The sequence below is a fragment of the Plasmodium relictum genome (genome assembly GCF_900005765.1).
Source record: "Plasmodium relictum strain SGS1 genome assembly, chromosome: 12".
In the NCBI taxonomy this organism is placed as follows: Eukaryota; Apicomplexa; class Aconoidasida; order Haemosporida; family Plasmodiidae; genus Plasmodium; species Plasmodium relictum.
The window spans coordinates 2072299-2090321 of NC_041690.1; the positions used below are offsets into that span (position 1 = coordinate 2072299).

The 18023-nt window shown below is 18.4% G+C and overlaps 3 protein-coding genes across 3 annotated transcripts; 1 reads left to right on the plus strand and 2 right to left on the minus strand.

Moving 5' to 3' along the window:
• Nucleotides 1–1658: 1658 nt before the first annotated feature.
• On the plus strand, nucleotides 1659–7487 carry PRELSG_1253600 (conserved Plasmodium protein, unknown function; the record flags this gene model as incomplete). Its single annotated transcript, XM_028678350.1, has 3 exons — nucleotides 1659–1672; nucleotides 2167–2372; nucleotides 2719–7487. The coding sequence occupies 3 exons, from the start codon at nucleotides 1659–1661 to the stop codon at nucleotides 7485–7487; spliced, it is 4989 nt and encodes a 1662-aa protein (XP_028534648.1).
• A 2154-nt stretch (nucleotides 7488–9641) lies between these two features.
• HSP110 (heat shock protein 110, putative) lies at nucleotides 9642–12689 on the minus strand (the record flags this gene model as incomplete). The annotated part of the gene is made up of 1 exon (XM_028678351.1): nucleotides 9642–12689. One exon carries the CDS (start codon nucleotides 12687–12689, stop codon nucleotides 9642–9644), a length of 3048 nt encoding a protein of 1015 aa, XP_028534649.1.
• A 1542-nt stretch (nucleotides 12690–14231) lies between these two features.
• Nucleotides 14232–16403, minus strand: PRELSG_1253800 (krox-like protein, putative; the record flags this gene model as incomplete). Its single annotated transcript, XM_028678352.1, has 1 exon — nucleotides 14232–16403. The coding sequence occupies one exon, from the start codon at nucleotides 16401–16403 to the stop codon at nucleotides 14232–14234; it is 2172 nt and encodes a 723-aa protein (XP_028534650.1).
• Nucleotides 16404–18023: the final 1620 nt, after the last annotated feature.

Sequence of the window (18023 nt, forward strand, 5' to 3'; positions counted from 1 at the left end):
ATATAATGAATTTAATAATAATAGCAAAATAAAATTAAAAAAAAATTATAAAAGATAATGTATTATGAAAATGTTTTTTTTTTCATAAACAAGTATATAAATCATTAACATATTAAAGAAAAAAATTAATTTATAAAAAAATGCATATTATATTTTACATATTTTAACTAATATTTTCACCTTCAAAAAATTATGTTAAGTGTAATTTTGAAAAAATATATTTATTATTAATAGTTACAAACAACTTAACAAATTAAGAAGAATATGAATACATTAAATTACAATTTGATATAATTTGGTATATTAAAAAATTTTAAAATAATTTATTAAAAAGAAATATAAAATAACAAAATTATACTGATTCATAAAAATAGATACATATACATATATATGTATATATATAAAAGAAATTGTATATCATTTTAAATATAAAAACTTGATTGTATAAGAAAAAAGACTAAATTAATATATTATCTGCATGCAATATAAACTTATATATTTAAATATAAATTGTGTTATGTAGAAACTGAAAATTTTTTTAGTATTATTTAATAAAAATATTATTGTTCATTCAAATTTTGGTCCTTTATATATATATATATATATATAAATATGTATTTATTTTTTTTTTTTTTTTGCATAATTTTTTTTTTTTTAAAATTTTCTTTTTTCTTTTAAATTTTTTTTTTATTTTAGATGTTTATATTAATTCATATTATATATATATATTTTTATAAATATATATAGATATATACATTTTTTTTTTATATTTTTATTCAGCTGATCTTTTTTCCCTTTTTTTTTATGTTTTCCAAATTTCAAGGAGGTGCGTCTTATTTACTTTTTTTTATATTTATTCATTTTCATATTATTTATTCACATATTTATAATTTTTTATTAAATTTTTTATTCTTTTATCTTTATTTTATCCTTTTTTATTTTTATTTTATTTTATACTAATGTAATTTATATACATACATATTTGTTTTATCATACTGCGATTTATTTGATATACATATTTTTTTAAATTATAAAAGTATGTTTAAGTTAGAGAAAAAAAGCATATTTGGAGAAGTGTGAAAAAAAAAATAAATATAATACATATGCAAAATAAGAATAATAAAATATTGTGTATAATGTATATTTTTATGAAAAAATGCAGTATGTAAAAAAAAAAATTTTAAATTATCAATAATTGTGATGATATTTATTATTTGATTTCTTTTTTTAACCATTTTTTTTCTTTTTATTTGTATTTTTGTATTTGATATTCGATTATGTTTATGGATTTTTTTTTTTTTTTTTTTTTTTGCTAAATAATTATATTCTTTGCACATTTTCATTTGCATATTTTGTTTCACATAATTTCATATGAAATTTTTTTAATATTTTATTTGTATCTTTATATTTGATTGCATACATTTACTTTTTATAATATTTTTTTTTTTTTTTTTTTTTTGTTTACATTAGTTTCCGCTTAAATATGATTTTTCTTTATTAAATATTTCCTTTTTTATTTTCAAATTGATAGAGTAATATTAATGTAAAGAAAAATAACACTTACTCATAAAATATTTACGACGCTAAAAAGCTATTCTTTTTTTTTGTTTGAAATATAAAATTAATAGAGAAAAAAAGAAAAAGAAATACTTAATTAAATGATAATTATACAGTTCCAATTTTTACTAATTGAGGAATTAAAAATTCCTAAATTAAGATAAGTTGTAATTATTACACCAATATAAAAAAAAAAAAAAAAAAAAAAAAAAAAAAAAAAAAAAGAAAAGAAAAGAAAAGAAAAGAAAAGAAAAGAAAGGTTGATATTTATAGAGTATCTAGTTTCTATATATGGATCTTTAGAATTTTTTTTTATGGTGATCTTGTTAATATTTCAAAAATACTCATTAAACCATATACAGTAAAATGTAATAAATTTATATACACTTTATACACATTAATTTTTGCAACATATATTCTTTGTGCTCAACAAAATACAATAGACAAATAATTTCATTTATTATATAAAAATAAAAGTTATTCTTAAATATTTTCTCAATAATAATAATAAAAAAAATGAAAAGAAAAGAAAATGGAATATTAATTATAAATAAAAAGTAATATAATTTGATATGAACATTGAATGTAAAAATTTTTTTTTTTTATTAGGTTAAGGGTTGAAACAAAAACATGGACTCGTGATAGTCATGACCTATTTGATTATGAAGCTCAACAAGTAAATAAAAAAAGCTTTTTGATATCAACTGCAATCAAACTCTTTCGCTCGAAAGCACAAGTTTCATGTGTAGCTGATAATCCTCAATGTTTGCCAAATACAGCTCAAGATTATCTTTTATCAGTACGACCTGAAGAAGGTAGCAGAAAAAACAAAAAATGAAATAATTTTCATTTATTTTGTTTAGATTTTATGTTGTTTATATAATTTAGATATTAAAATTTTTATTTTATATTTTATTTTTATTAAAGGAACAAAAAAAAAAAAAAAAAAGAATTTTTTTTTTTTTGTACTCTATATTTATTTATGTATAAGTTTTATGATGTAATTTTTTTTATATTATTATATTTAAAAAAAAATTTTTATTATGATGAAAAAAGAGTTACTTGATGAATTTTCTTATTATATTTTTTTCATTAATATTTATTTGATTATAATTGATATGGTTTTATTTTACATAGTTTAAATTTTATTCATTATTTTAGATAGATATATTATAACTCCGGCAGAGCACTCTTTAAGTAATCAATATAATATAAAAAAGCTATGGATAATTGTAAAAGATCTTCCAGAAAAGTATTATGCGTTACATGAAAATGATATTATAAAATTAGGAAGATTTCGTTTAAAAGTAAGGCAATTTATTGAATCAGTTGATACGTTAAATACGTTAAAATTAGATGATAATCCATCAAAAAAATGTGAAACTATTTTAGATTCTTCAAATGTACAATGTAGAATTTGTTTGATAGAAGGAAATCAAGAAAACGATCCTTTAATATGTCCATGTGATTGTAAAGGTTCTATTAAATATGCCCATCTATTGTGCTTAAGAAAATGGATAAATGGGAGATTAAATTTAAATGAACAATTATTTTCAGGATCAGTTTTTATAAAGGATATAAGTTGTGAGTTATGTAAATCAAAATATCCAAAAAGTATAAAACAAAATGATGAATTAGTTCAATTAGTTAAAATACCTAATTTAAAGACACCTTTAATAGTTTTAGATAACATTATTGGGCAAACGAGTAAAGGTGTTCATTTAATTAGTTTTGCTGATAAAAAATATCTGAAATTAGGAAGAGGGCATGAATCAGATGTTAGAATACCTGATGTGTCAATTTCAAGATATCATGCTACTATTAAATATGATAAAGGGTTATTTAAATTAGAAGATCATAACTCAAAATTTGGTACTTTAGTAGCTTTAAGAAAAGCAAGAGAAATATTTCCAAGAGATACAATGTCATTACAAGTTGGTAGAAGTGTCGTAAATTTTAGAGTAGATGAGGCTATTCCTTTTAAGAGTGGAATTATCGATGTTATTGAAAACAAGGAAGTTATTGATTCATCAGAAACAACTAATAATGAAAAAAGTAATTCCAATTCAGCACAAAGAAATAACACTAATTTAGAAGTGAATAGCAGAAATAATTATGAAAGAAATCAATATATTGATCTTACTAATACCTCTAATTCCTTACAAAATTCGTACTCACCTTACAGAGTTGATAATTTAATGTCATTATTAAATTATCAAAATGAATATAGGATTTTTGGTATTAGAAATTGCTATAATCTAATTGAAAATAGAAACAATCATCAAAATATAACCCAAGCAAATTATCATAATTACAATAATAATAATGAAAATAATGAAAACACTGTAGAAAATAATGAAAACAATGCTGAAAATAATGAAAACAATGTTGAAAATAACAATAGTGAAGAAAATAATGAAGAAAATAATAATAATAATAATGAAGAAAACAATAACGAAGAAGATGATAATAATGATGATGATGATGACGATGAGAATAATAATAGTAGTAATAATAATAATGAACCAAATAACTGTAATAACAGTCATAATAGTAACCACAATAACAATAATGATAATAACAATAATAATAATAATAATAATAATAATAATAATAATAATAATAATAATAATAATAATAACAATAATAATAATAATAACAATAATAATAACAATAATAATACTAATACTAATACTAATACTAATACTAATACTAATACTAATACTAATACTAATACTAATACTACTACTAATAATAATAATAATAGTAATAATAGTAATAGTAATAATGATAGTGAAAATAGGAAAAATTCCAACAGTTGTAACATTAGTAGTAACAATTGTCACAACAGAAATAGTTATAATAGGAACAGTAATGGAAATAATAATAATCAGAATAGATATTTTAAAAGTAGAAATAACGAAAACAGCCATAACTATTTTAATAATCGTAATCAAGGTTCAATAAGTGTAATTAATAAGTATGAAAATAAAAAATTTAGTAATAATAATATAAAAGAAAATTATGAAAAAAAAAATATAAAAGATAATTTTTTTTTGCTAAACGATGATAAAACGCCCCCCCTAGATTTTTTTAAGAATAATGACATTATAAGTAGTAATTTTTTATCTAATTGTAACACAAGTTCAGAAAAAATGCTAGACTCTTTTAATCATAAAAATTATCAAAATAATTTTAATGAAAATATATTTCAGCAGTCATACTGTCACAATAATAAAAATAATAAAGTACTTAATAATTGCTTATATAAAAAAACAAATAACCATGACAAATATTTGAATGACAGTATTTTAGTAGGAAAGTCAATACAACATAATTTTCTTAATAAAACTACCAAGAAAATTTTGGAAAATAATGTTAATAATATAAATACAAGAAACGGTTTTAAAGAAGATAATTGTTGTAATAATTCTGTAGAAGATTTTTTAAATTTTACTAATATGAATGATGTGTCATTAAAATATAATTCTTTGTTAATAAAAAATGATAATCAATGTTCAAATTTTATTGATAAAGAAAATATAAAAAGTAATAAATTGTTTTCTCATAATATATCAAATAAGCATATGTTTAAAGAAGATCATGAAAATTTTGCATATAAAAATAAAGAAATTAAATATATTAAAAATGCAGAAGAAAAAATGGATAAAGCAATTAAAAATAGTAGCAATATTACATTAAAAGAGAATAAAGATGTTAGTAAATGCTTTAATTGTGATTTAATTACTAATTTAAATAATACAATTATAAATAAAATTAAAATAAACGAAAGTATTAAGGAAAAAATAAATTTAAAAAGACTATCAAAAATTCATGATGATAGTATTTCATTAATAAATAATCATGTAAATGATTTATACGAACCAAAAGAAATTATATTAAAAAATAAAAAAATAAAGAAAATAAATTCACATAAAAAGAATATTATATCAGACTTAGCTGACAGGAAAAATATGTGCAATAAAAAACTGAAGAAATCAGTTAATAATGACCAATTTGAAAAATCATTAATATTTGAAGATTTCAACAAAAATATTTTTAGTGAATGCATTAATGAAAATATAAATAAAATTCAAACAACTTACCAGGAAAATGTATGTAATTTATCAAAATATTTAAAAACAAATACCCTAAGAAATAAAATATCAAGTAATAAAATTTTTAATGCAACATTCCACAAAAATGACTTTGATTACGAGGATTATTATTATAGCAAAAAATATTATAACAATGAGGAAGGAGGATCATATAACGAGAGTTTTTACTATGAAAATAATGAAATAACTAAGTTTAACAATAATAAAAATGATTATAATAATAGAAAAGAAAGTAATAAATTTCAAATGAAATATTATTCTCCGGGTCTAGATAATTATAATTTTAATTGTAAATTTGATAATGTTAATAATTTGATTGATAAGTATAATATATATAAGAATAGAACTTACAATAATTTTAATGTAGATAATTGCACTAATGATAAGCATAATTATAGAACAGTGTTTAATACAAACATGAACTTGGATATTCTTTTAAATAATAATATTTTGAACAATAATAATCATTTTGATCTACCTTCTCCTATATATAGCAATGTGAAAAATAACGCATTTTTTTTAAACGCAAATAACGATAACAATAATTATAATATTTTGAATAATGAATATATTAATATTAATGATATTATCAGTAACCATGATAATGATAGTGAATCTAAACATGATTATAACAATATTGATCATAATAAGAGTGGAAGCAAAAAAAATATTTTAAATGATTACAATAATAATATTGTTAAATATAATCGATATCAAAATGATAGCATGAAGATATCTTATTGCAATTTAGAAAAAAAAAACAAAGAAGAATATCTCGTAAATAATAAAAATAAGTTTTATAATGGTTATGTAATGAATGAAATAAACGAAAAAATTGAAAATTTTCATGATTCAGAGGAAAGTGAAAATAGTACTGCAATTAATGTAAAGAATGTACAATTAAATTCTAAAAAAAAAAAAAATTTTGATAATATAGAGTTTACCAATAATTTTAAATCAAATAAAACAAATAATGATACAGAATTCAAAAACAAATTAGTTCAATGTGTAAAAAAAAACAGTGAAAAAAATAATTGCAAAGTAAATAAAAATAATAATGGAAGAATAAATGATAATAAAAAAATAAAAGATAAAAAAAAGTTAAAAAATAAATATGAAAATAGTAGTAACTGTAATAATAATGATAATGATATTGATGATGATAATGATATTGATGATGATAATGATATTGATGATGATAATGATATTGATGATAATGATGACAATAGTAATAATAATAATAATAATAATAATAATAATAGTAATAATAATAATAACAATAATGATAATAATAACAATAACGATAATAATAATAACAATAATGATAATAATGATAACAATAATAATAATAGTAATAATAATACTACTATTACTAATAATAATAGCTGCAAGAAGAAAAGTAACATTAATTATAATGAAAAAATAATTCCAATTAAAAGTATGACTAATAAGGATGTAGAGAATTTTAATGTAAAAGTATATATTAACTATAATGAAAAATATGATGATACTTATGGGACATCACAATATACAGGGACTAGTTATATAAATAAAAATAAAGAAGATATAAAATCAAATAAAGGAATGGATTTTGAAGTTTATAAAAACAAAATTGCAGATTACAATACATCATTAAATATTATAAATAGTAAAATATTAGAAAAAGCAAAAAAATATAAGGCATTTATAAACTTCTTATTAAATAATGATTTTGTTAAAAAAAAAAATAAATTATATAATTACTGCAAAGTATGTGATATCAAAAAAAAAAAAAAGATTATTCACTTTTTAAATAAAATTTTACTTGTATGAAACTAAATTTACTAAAATATATATTTTACATATATATAAGCAATGAAAACAAAACAAAAATAATTAAAAAAAAATTAAAAATACATATATATCATTGAATCATCTATGATTTTTTATGTGATAAGTTGTATACTGAAGATATTTTTATACTAAACTATTTTTTGAATAAAAAAATATAAAACATGTGGAAAATGTCTAATATAGACGACAAATATATTTATATACTATCTGTTGGTATAATTTTTTAATTCTAGCTTTTTAGAAAAACACAAATCTTTAAATCAACAACATATTTATCTAAAAGAAGAAAAAGCTATTTAAAAAAATTTGTGAATTATCAATTTTTTTTTTTTTTGAAGAATTAAAGAATATTGTAAAAGTATCATCTACCAAATAGGAAAGGAATACATTTTTTACTATATTATTTTTTCTTTTATTTTTTTATTTATTATTATTATTATTATTTTTTTTTTTTTTCATTTTTTGTTAAAATATTATTCTTAAAATAATAATTATGTTTCCTATTTTTAAAACAATTTTTTAATTTTCATTAAAAAATACAATAAAAAAAAGAATATAAGTGTGTACATTTGTAAAATTAAAAATATGTATAGTAATAAAAAAAAATACTTATTTTTATATTTAAAATGATGAACATTACACAATTTTTTTTAAAAATTTTATTTATTTTTATGTCTTTTTAGCAAATAAGTGCAATATATATATATATTTTATATTTTCATTTTACTTTGGTTATATTTAATTTTTATTTTACTTTTTCAGTAATAGTTATGATTTATATAAGAAAATAGTAAATAACATTTAGTATATTTTTATTTTATACACAGAAATAATTATTAAAAAAAAAATTATAAATTTAAATAAATTTCATGAATAATTATAGTTTGTTATTTATAATATGTTTTAATTAATTTTTTTTTTTTTTTTTGTTTAAATATCTTTTATATAAATATATATAGTATATATAAGAAGTATATGTTTACATATGCATATATTTTTTTTATTCAACAAATATTTGTTAATTCAGTGCATTTTAAAGTGTGTTGAATATAAATTTAGAAATTTTTTTTTCTTTTGCAATATAAATTTTTGTCATTTTTGATAAACTGTGGAATATTAGAAATTAAAAAAAAAAATTATACATTCTCTAATTTTAAATCTTTGAAACATCAAAGAACCATATAATACAAAAATATTATTACTATAGATGAATCATATCATATTACTTGCATTTTTTAGGTTACTAAAAAAATTTCATTTTGTTCTTAATCAAAAAAAAAGCCAAAAAAAAAAAAATTTAACGGTAGTAAGGTCTTTGTAAATATAATAGATATATAAAAAAAACAAAGAAGGAAGTGCATTAAATTCAGTAAATTTTTTTTTCTTAATTTTTACAACATCTATAAAAAAACAATATCACTATAATTATAAAAATAAACAATGTACATTTTTTTTTTTTTTTTTTTTTTTTGCTATTCTAACATGATAATTAAAGATTATTTAAAAAAATAGAAAGAAAAAAATGCATTTATAAAAGCTTCAAATTTTTATTAATTGATATATTAAAATATTTATTTAAAATATATAAATCTATAAAATTTGAATATTATCTCTATTTTTTAAGTGTTATATTTAATATCATTTTTATCATGGTTTTCAGTTATTAAGTAAATTTTATTAATTTATATTACTGCATATCTAATTTATTACACATACAACGATACGAACTTTAAGAAATTCACTAAAATTAAATGATTTTTTTAAGATAGGAAAAAATATTTTTTTTATAAGAGTATTAAATTATAAGTACTTAAGACATCCTTTTTGCTAATACTTTCCACTTTAATTCTTATTTGTATATTCGATAAAAATTTAATGATGATATTCTTAAATGTATTTTCTTCTTCATATAACAAGTTAAATCGTGGGTCTTAAAAAAAAATTTGTTTAATAATAGAAAAATATATACATATATATTTATAATAAATATTTAATAAAACAAATTTACGAGAAAAAAAAAATAAATAAATAAAATCATATAACAATAATATTAAATAATTTCATTAATAAATATTGTTATATAAGTATATATATAAAAAAAACATTAAAAAAAATTTTTTTTTTTTTTTTTTTTTATAGTTCATCTTTTTGCTCAAAAGTATTATTTTTATTCTGGTCTATATTATCATTCGATTTATTTTGATTTTGTTCATTTTTAACATTAATATTCGATTCATTTATCGTTTTATAATTGTCTTCTTTGTTATCTTTTTCTAAATTGTTTTCTTTTTCTGAATTGTTATCTTTTTCTAAATTGTTTTCTTTTTCTGAATTGTTATCTTTTTCTAAATTGTTTTCTTTTTCTGAATTATTATCTTTTTCTAAATTGTTTTCTTTTTCTGAATTTTCTTTTTCTGGATTTTTTTCTTTTTCTGAATTACTTTTATCTGTATTTTTGTTGTTTTCCTTTGTCTCTTTCTTTTCTATAGGCTTTTTTAACTTTTCCAAGGTTTTTATCAAAGAATCAATGGATTTAAACCTCAATTCTACTTCATTCGATTTAAAAAAAGGAGCTGAATAGTTGTCTAATTTTTTTTGCTCATCCTGAGCATTATTCCACCATAATATTTCTTTTTCCAATGAATCATTTACCATTTTAATTGTATCTGTTGCCCATGGTTTTTTTTCAGAAATTTCTTTAATTTTTTCTTTCATTTCTTTTATTTTCAAATTAGTTTTTTCAATAACTCTATCTCTTACTTCTAGTTCATATGCTCTTTCTTTAATAGGTATAAAAATATCCTCTAACTCTTTTATCTTGGTATTTACATTTTCTAATGGCTCATCATTTTCCACATATAACCATTCTTCATATTCCTCCAATTTACTTAGGTATTCATTTCTTGTTTCTTCTTTTGAAACTTTTTTAAATATATCTTGTTTCATTTTACTTCTTGTTTCATATATAAAAGATTCTAGGTTATTTTTAGCCTCTGATTTAAGAAAAATATTAATATCATGATCATCCAAAATTTTCAAAAGTTCTCTTTTATTCTTTATTTCTTCATTATTTAAAGGCAAAGGTTTCATGCTTCTAGCTTCATATGTTAAAGGGATTTTATGTTTTATTATTTCAGTTTTTTTTTTAGTATCTTTAATTCCTTCTTTTTTTTCTCCTGCTGATTCACCTTTTGATTCTTCCTTTGATTCATCTTTTGAATCTTTTGAATCTTTTGATTCTTTCTTTGATTCTTCTTTTGACTCCTCTTTTGATTTTTCCTTTGATTCTTCCCTTGATTCTTCTTTTGACTCCTCTTCTGATTTTTCTTTTGATTCTTCCCTTGATTCTTCTTTTGAATCTTTTGATTCTTCCCTTGATTCTTCTTTTGAATCTTTTGATTCTTCCCCTGATTCTTCTTTTGAATCTTTTGATTCTTCATTCGCCTCTTTATTTTCCGTACTTTTCTCTTTTTGGACTTCTATATATTCCTTTTCTTCTTCATAAATAACAATAATTTTTTCTAAATTTAAAATACCAAATTTATCAAGTCGAAATTTTAAATTTATTTTAGGGGTATCCAGATGTTCATATTTTTTTTTAGTTGATTCATCTAAATTTACTATAGAATACTGAGTAATCATTTTTCCATTTTCATAAACTGAAAATTTTAAATTATCTTTATATTTCAAAAAAACACTTTTATTGACAGGATATCTGGTATTATAACTAATTAATTCTTTAGGAGTGTTATTTTTTTCATCGTTGGAAGGATCATCATAACTAACTAAAATGTGATAATCGTTTGAAATTATGTCAAAGTATTCCAAATTTCTTAAACGAAAATTAGGACTATTATATGCAGCAGTAAATAGAGATCCCATAGTAATTGCTTCATCGCTGTTTAAATGCATTCCAACTTTTAAAGGATGAAAAAAATTAGTTATTTCATTTAAAACCCTTGGTATTCTCCAGGCTGAACCAATTAATTCTAGAGCTTCAATATCTTTTAATTCAAAAGAAGCCTTTTTGAGAGCATTATTAATTGGAATTTTAATATTATCAATAGTTTCTACAATTAATTCCTCAAAATGCTGTCTTGTTATATTTTCTGATAAACTTTTATTATTATATAAGCTTTCTATAAAAACATCAGCTGATTTTTTAGCACTTAATAGCAACTTTGCTTTGTTTGCAGCAATAAGTAATTTTCTCATTGCTTTTTTGTCATCAATTATAGAAACATCATACTTTTCTTCAAATTTTTTTCTTAAATATTCCGCCAAAATTATGTCTATTTTATTTCCTGAACTATTCTCTAATGATTCGCATGCATATACCCTTACACTTCTAGAATGAACTTTATCTTTTTCAACATTACTAATCGTAGCAATACCCACATTTACATTTTTGCTACCTACATCTAAATACATAGTTAACTTTGTTGTATTTAATGGCAAATCATGTACATTATGGATAGCTGCAGCAGTAACCCCATTAATTATTCCTAATAATTCTAAACCTGCTATCTTAGTTGCATTTAATAAAGCCTGCTTTTTTCTTTGAGAATAATTACAGGGTACAGAAATAACACAACCAATATTTACATTAAGATTTTTATTAATTTTATAATCAATATTTAAATGAGTATATGCTAATTTTTTTATATAATTTAATATATTTGCTGTTATTTCTTCAGAAGATAATATCATTTCATTTTTTAGTTTTATATTAATTGTACCTCTTTTATGATCTATATAATAATCATATGCATAATATTTAGATGCAATGTCACTATAAAAATCATAGTTATTTATATCATTATAAAATTCATCATTCTCATCATAATTTTCAATATTAAAATTTTCCTTCTTTTTTAATTTATCAAATAAGTTGTATCCTAAAAGACTATTACTATTTATTAATGTTAGATGAGGGTGTTTTGTACTAAATATATTCGCTTCTTCATCGTACGACCTAGATTTACCAGCAAATGATATTACATTCGTTATTTTTCTTTTACTTTGATTATTTATTAGTATATTAAAACCCTTCCCAGGTGATACAATAGATACTTTTATAAATTCGTTACCGAAATCTATACCTAATAATGATGTACTTGCTACAAATAATTTATAACTTAAAATATTTAAAATAAATATAAATATATATACTATTTTCATTTTCTATTTATTTTTAAGATCAATTTTTTGAATTAAAAATTTCTCTAACAAATGCAAATTTTTATCATATATAATAAAGAAAAAAAAAAAAAAAGCAGAAAAAAAAAAAAAAATATATTTATTAATAAAACAAATTTATTTAAATTATAATTTTGTCATTTTTTGCTCTTTTTTTAATTAATTGGAATTATCAGTTATACAAAAATGCATTAAATATTTTATCATAATATTGCAAATCAAAATTTATTCATAAATATTTTAATTTTATATTTTTTTTTTTTTTTTTTACCTAATATTTCTTTTATTCTGTTCAAGTATATTTTCTTGTAATTTTTTTAATTTTATTATTTATTTTATTTTATTTTATTTTATTTTATTTTATTTTATTTTATCTTATTTTATTTATTTATTTTTTTTTTTTATATATCAAATTAAATGTGTGCTTATTTAATACTAATTTTTTTTTCTTATTTTAGGGATTTTTTTATTTATGATCTAAAATAAGAACATTAATAAGATTCTCCTTCATATATTTAAATACGTATTTATTTAAAAAATGAAAGAAATTATAATAAAAATATAAAATTATTCTGAAAATATAAATAATAATTAGTATATTTATATATATTTTTGTATATTTAATGAGAATATTACATTAAGGATGCTTTGCTACAGACTTTACTGTGTATATATATGCTTTTACATTTTAGAAAAAATTTTAAATAATAATAGCAATACAAGTATATACATATATATAAAAAAAAAAAAAAAAAAAGAGTTTTTAATTTTTTTAAATTATCTACTATTAATTTTGAATATTAAGAATTATATAGTTATATAAAATAAAATAGTTCCATAACGTTAATGAAAATCGAATTATATGATTATATGAATAAAATATCAAACAGTACATGTGTATGCTAGTAAATTATTGAAAAAATGAACAAACATAAAAATATAAATGAAGAATATGCATCTTATCAAAAAGACATTTATACAAAGATGATACTATTAAATTGCTATTAATACTGAAATATGTTACATTTGTAATTATCAATGAAGCTTAATGATATAATAATAAAAAAAAAAATTTTTTTTTAAAATATATTGAACCTTAAGATAATAAGTTCTATTAATTTTATCAACTATTTTTATCTTAAAAATGTGAATAACCTTAAAATGTTTGTTAGGTCTAATAAAGATATATATTAAAAAAATATATGTTTTATTCTATTATATTAATAATTTTAATACTTTTATCATAGAATCATTTTATTTATTTTTATATAATTTTAAAACTCTATACACACTATTTACAAATGATTTTAATGGATTATCTTTTTTTCTTTATAATTATTCATATGTTTTTTAATATATTACTAATAATTCAAATATGTTTTTTTTTTTTTCTTTTTTGTATAAATAAATATATGAAATAAGAAATTCTTATTTTTTTAAATCACAAAAAAAAAAAATGTTTACATATAAAAAGTCTAAAATATAAAAAAAAAAAAAAAGATTATAATTATATATATATATGCATTAAGTTTCATTTGCAAAATTGTCATAATTTCCGCCAACAAAAACTTTTGGTAATAAAAATTCTTTATCAAAACTATTCTGAACAATTTTCGACTTGTCAATGGATCTTCTTTCTTGCTTACATGCTTCTTCGTTTTGAAAAGCTAATCTTTGTTCTTCTAAAGATTTTTCATTACCACACCCCCATGCTTCCACTTCATTAATAGATAATTTGCATAAAAATGAATCTGTATCATCATCGTCATCATCATCATCAATATTAATATCATCTTTTTCTTTTTTATGATGAGGAAAATATAAATGTCCACTTTTATAAGTATAATCACTTTGTGTACAATAAGACTCTTTAAATTCATCACTTAAAAATAACCTAAAGCATTCAGTTTTTCCTCCAAATCCTAAACCTTTAGGATAAAAAGAATTTTTACTATTTAAATAAACATAATTATTACCCAATTGATTAGTTCTAATAATTCTAAAAACTGGATATGCAGAAAATAAAAAATCAGATGAAGAACCATGATACAAATGAGAATCTTTTAGAGGCGTAGTACATACCCCACCTAATATTTGATTATCATTTGTTTTAATTACAATTACAATAGGAGCTGGATAATAAAAAACAGAGTTAATAAATCTATTAAAACTTGTCCCTTGTTTCCATGAAGCATATAATCTATACCATTCATTATTTATAAAACAGGGTGAACATTGTCTTAAACTAAAAACAATTTCATCAGTTAATATTTTACTAGTTTTATTTAAAAATAATCCTCTCCATCCGTTAGTTTCATTTTGAATTTCTAATATAGATGAGGATTTTTTATATATATCTTCTTTTGATAAATTTTCTTTGCTTTCTTGATTTTTTATTTCATTTTTCTTCATATTTGTATAAATAGAATGTATTAGTTCAATGCTATCTATACATATATCATTAAAATTTGTGATGTTATTTTCTCCATCATTATTTTCCTTTTTCTTTTCGCTAGTTATTATATTTTCGTTATCTGTAAAATGTTTAAATGTCGCATTCGCATAATTGTTACTTAAATTTGTAAATGTCGAATTAATGTATTCTATCATTAAATAATATATAGAATGTTTACTATTATCTAAAGAATTAACATATAGTCTAAAACCAATAATTATATTTCGAAAATCTAAATTAGTTTCCAAGGAAAAAAACAATTCCTTAAAAAAAAAGGTTAAATCCCAACTATTTTTTCTATTTATTACAAAATCTTCATTCAAATTTGATTTGGACTTATTCAAAAATATTTTTTTCTCTGATACTTGTTTTTTATTTGTTATTTTAAATAATAAATTACTTGGACATAATAAATATAACTGTTCAATATACATATATGTAAAGAGATGATGTAATGCTTCTTCTACTGATATTAAATCCTTCACATTGTAATTTTTAGGATAATGATATTTTATTTTATTTTTATCTAAAAAAAAGATATTATCGTTTATAAACTTATAATTTCTTTCTTTTTTACTATTTTTATTTATTATATTTACATTAGAATCTGAAAAAACCAATTTAAGGGAGTTATTTATTCTACTTAATTCCTCTTTATCATTTTCATTGTTATATATATTTGGTTCATTGTTAGAATATGAATCTTCTTTCTTATCATTTTCCATAGATAATTTTCTCATGTTTAAATTTTCATTTTCATTCAAGTTTTCACTATCCTTATCATTATCATGTTCATTTTCATTAATAATTTTTAATTTATCAGATTCATTATTGTTTGATATACTATATCTTAAAAAACTCATAAATAAAATTCTTATAATAACTTTACTTTTCCCACTATGTATATAAGATAATATATTTATTATTTCTTGTAAAGATATTTCATTATTTAATTTTCTGCTGTTTTTATTAAATAAAATATTAATAGCATAATTAAATCCATAACTATTTGATTTCCCTTTATTTTTTTTAACTTTTTTTCTTAGTACCTCATGAAATGAAGGTAATACTAAAGCTATATATGGTCTTAATATATATGGATATACATATATAAAATCTAGAGTGCTGATTTTTTCATTTATTTCTTTTTTATTTAAATTAAATTTTTTTCTTATATTTTCTACGTTACTTTCACTCAAATTCCCATACTTCAGCGTATTTTTTGAATATCCTTCCCCCATTTTTATAAATTTTAATTAAGGAATGAAAAAATTAAGAAATATACATAAATAAATAAATAAATAAATAAATAAATAAATATATATATATATGATACTTTAAAAAAAAAAAGAAAAAAATTATAAAATATTTTATTTTATAAGATAAAAATTTTTAATAAGCACATTATGCAAATATCATTTTTCTCAATGAAGTATAATATTTTAATTTAATTCTTTTAAGAATATTTAATATATCTCTACTTTTTCCATGTAAAATTATAAATAAAAATATATATTTATATATGTTTAATGATAATAATAATTTATTAAAATATACATTATTTTATAAAAAAATAAAAAGAATTTAAATATTTTTAAAAAGGTAATTTTTTTGGTAAATTTATATTAAAAAAATAATTATAATGAAAAATATGCTTTATAAGTCTTTTACTGTATCAGAATAATTGTGCTTCTTCAATATTATAAATTTATATTAATATTCTTTAATGAGGTATATCAAAGAAATATCAAATAACTGTTAATTTAAGCATAATTTTAAATAAAAAAAAAAAAAAGTTAAAACTTTTAGCATCATTATAAAGTATACTTTAATTTCATTAACAAATAATTTATACTTATATTTTTCTCTTAATTATATTACGAACACATTTAATAACTTATTCAAATTATTAAATAAAGTTAAAAGAATTTAAAAAAAAAAATGTGCAAAAAACTTTTAAATATATTTCTATAAATATATATTATGTATTTTTTTTTTTTTTTATCTTATCTGTTATTAAATATAGTAATAACAATGAAAAAATATAAGCATTTTCAAGAGTTTTTCTTCAAAGGTTATTTTAATCATTTAAAGTAGTTGTAGAAATTCCTTCATAAAATTTTATTCTAATTTTTACTTACACATTTGTATTCTCATTTTAATTTATTTTATTATATTTTATTTTAATCTCCAATACTTTTTTTATGTATTCCATTAATTTTTCTTTTACTAAATCCATATATTTTTATAAAATCTCAAACTTTAAACTTTTTATCTTTTTTAATATCTATTTTTTTTTTATTTTTGTGAAAAGATATATTTTCGAAACTGCATTAAACTCATTAAACTTAATGTTATATATATACGTATATATATTTTTTTTATAAGCTATTCATTTTGCTTTTTAAAAAAAAAAGAATTACATTAAAAAATTAAACAGAAAAAAAAACCATATATTTTGCAGTAATAAAATCTACAAAAAAAAAAAAAAAAATTTTTTAAATTGTAAAAGTATATATTATATTATATTATACTATTAATATCTTTTTATTACATTAAAAAAAAATTCAAATAACAAAGATACATTAATTTATAAATTTTCTCTTTTTTATTTTTTCGTAAAAAAAAAAAAAAATTTATAAGTTAAAAAAATACGAGAGATTCTTTATAAAGCTATGTTTTTTTTTAAATTGATTGTAATGTAATTTACTTATATATGTTTTAAAAATATTAAATTCATTTTTTTGAAGTATTTCAATGTGTGTAATATTTTCAAAATAGAAAAAAAAAAAAAAACAGAAAAAAATATATGATTAAAAATAAAACAGCAAAGAGAAAAAAAAATTAATATATAATAAATA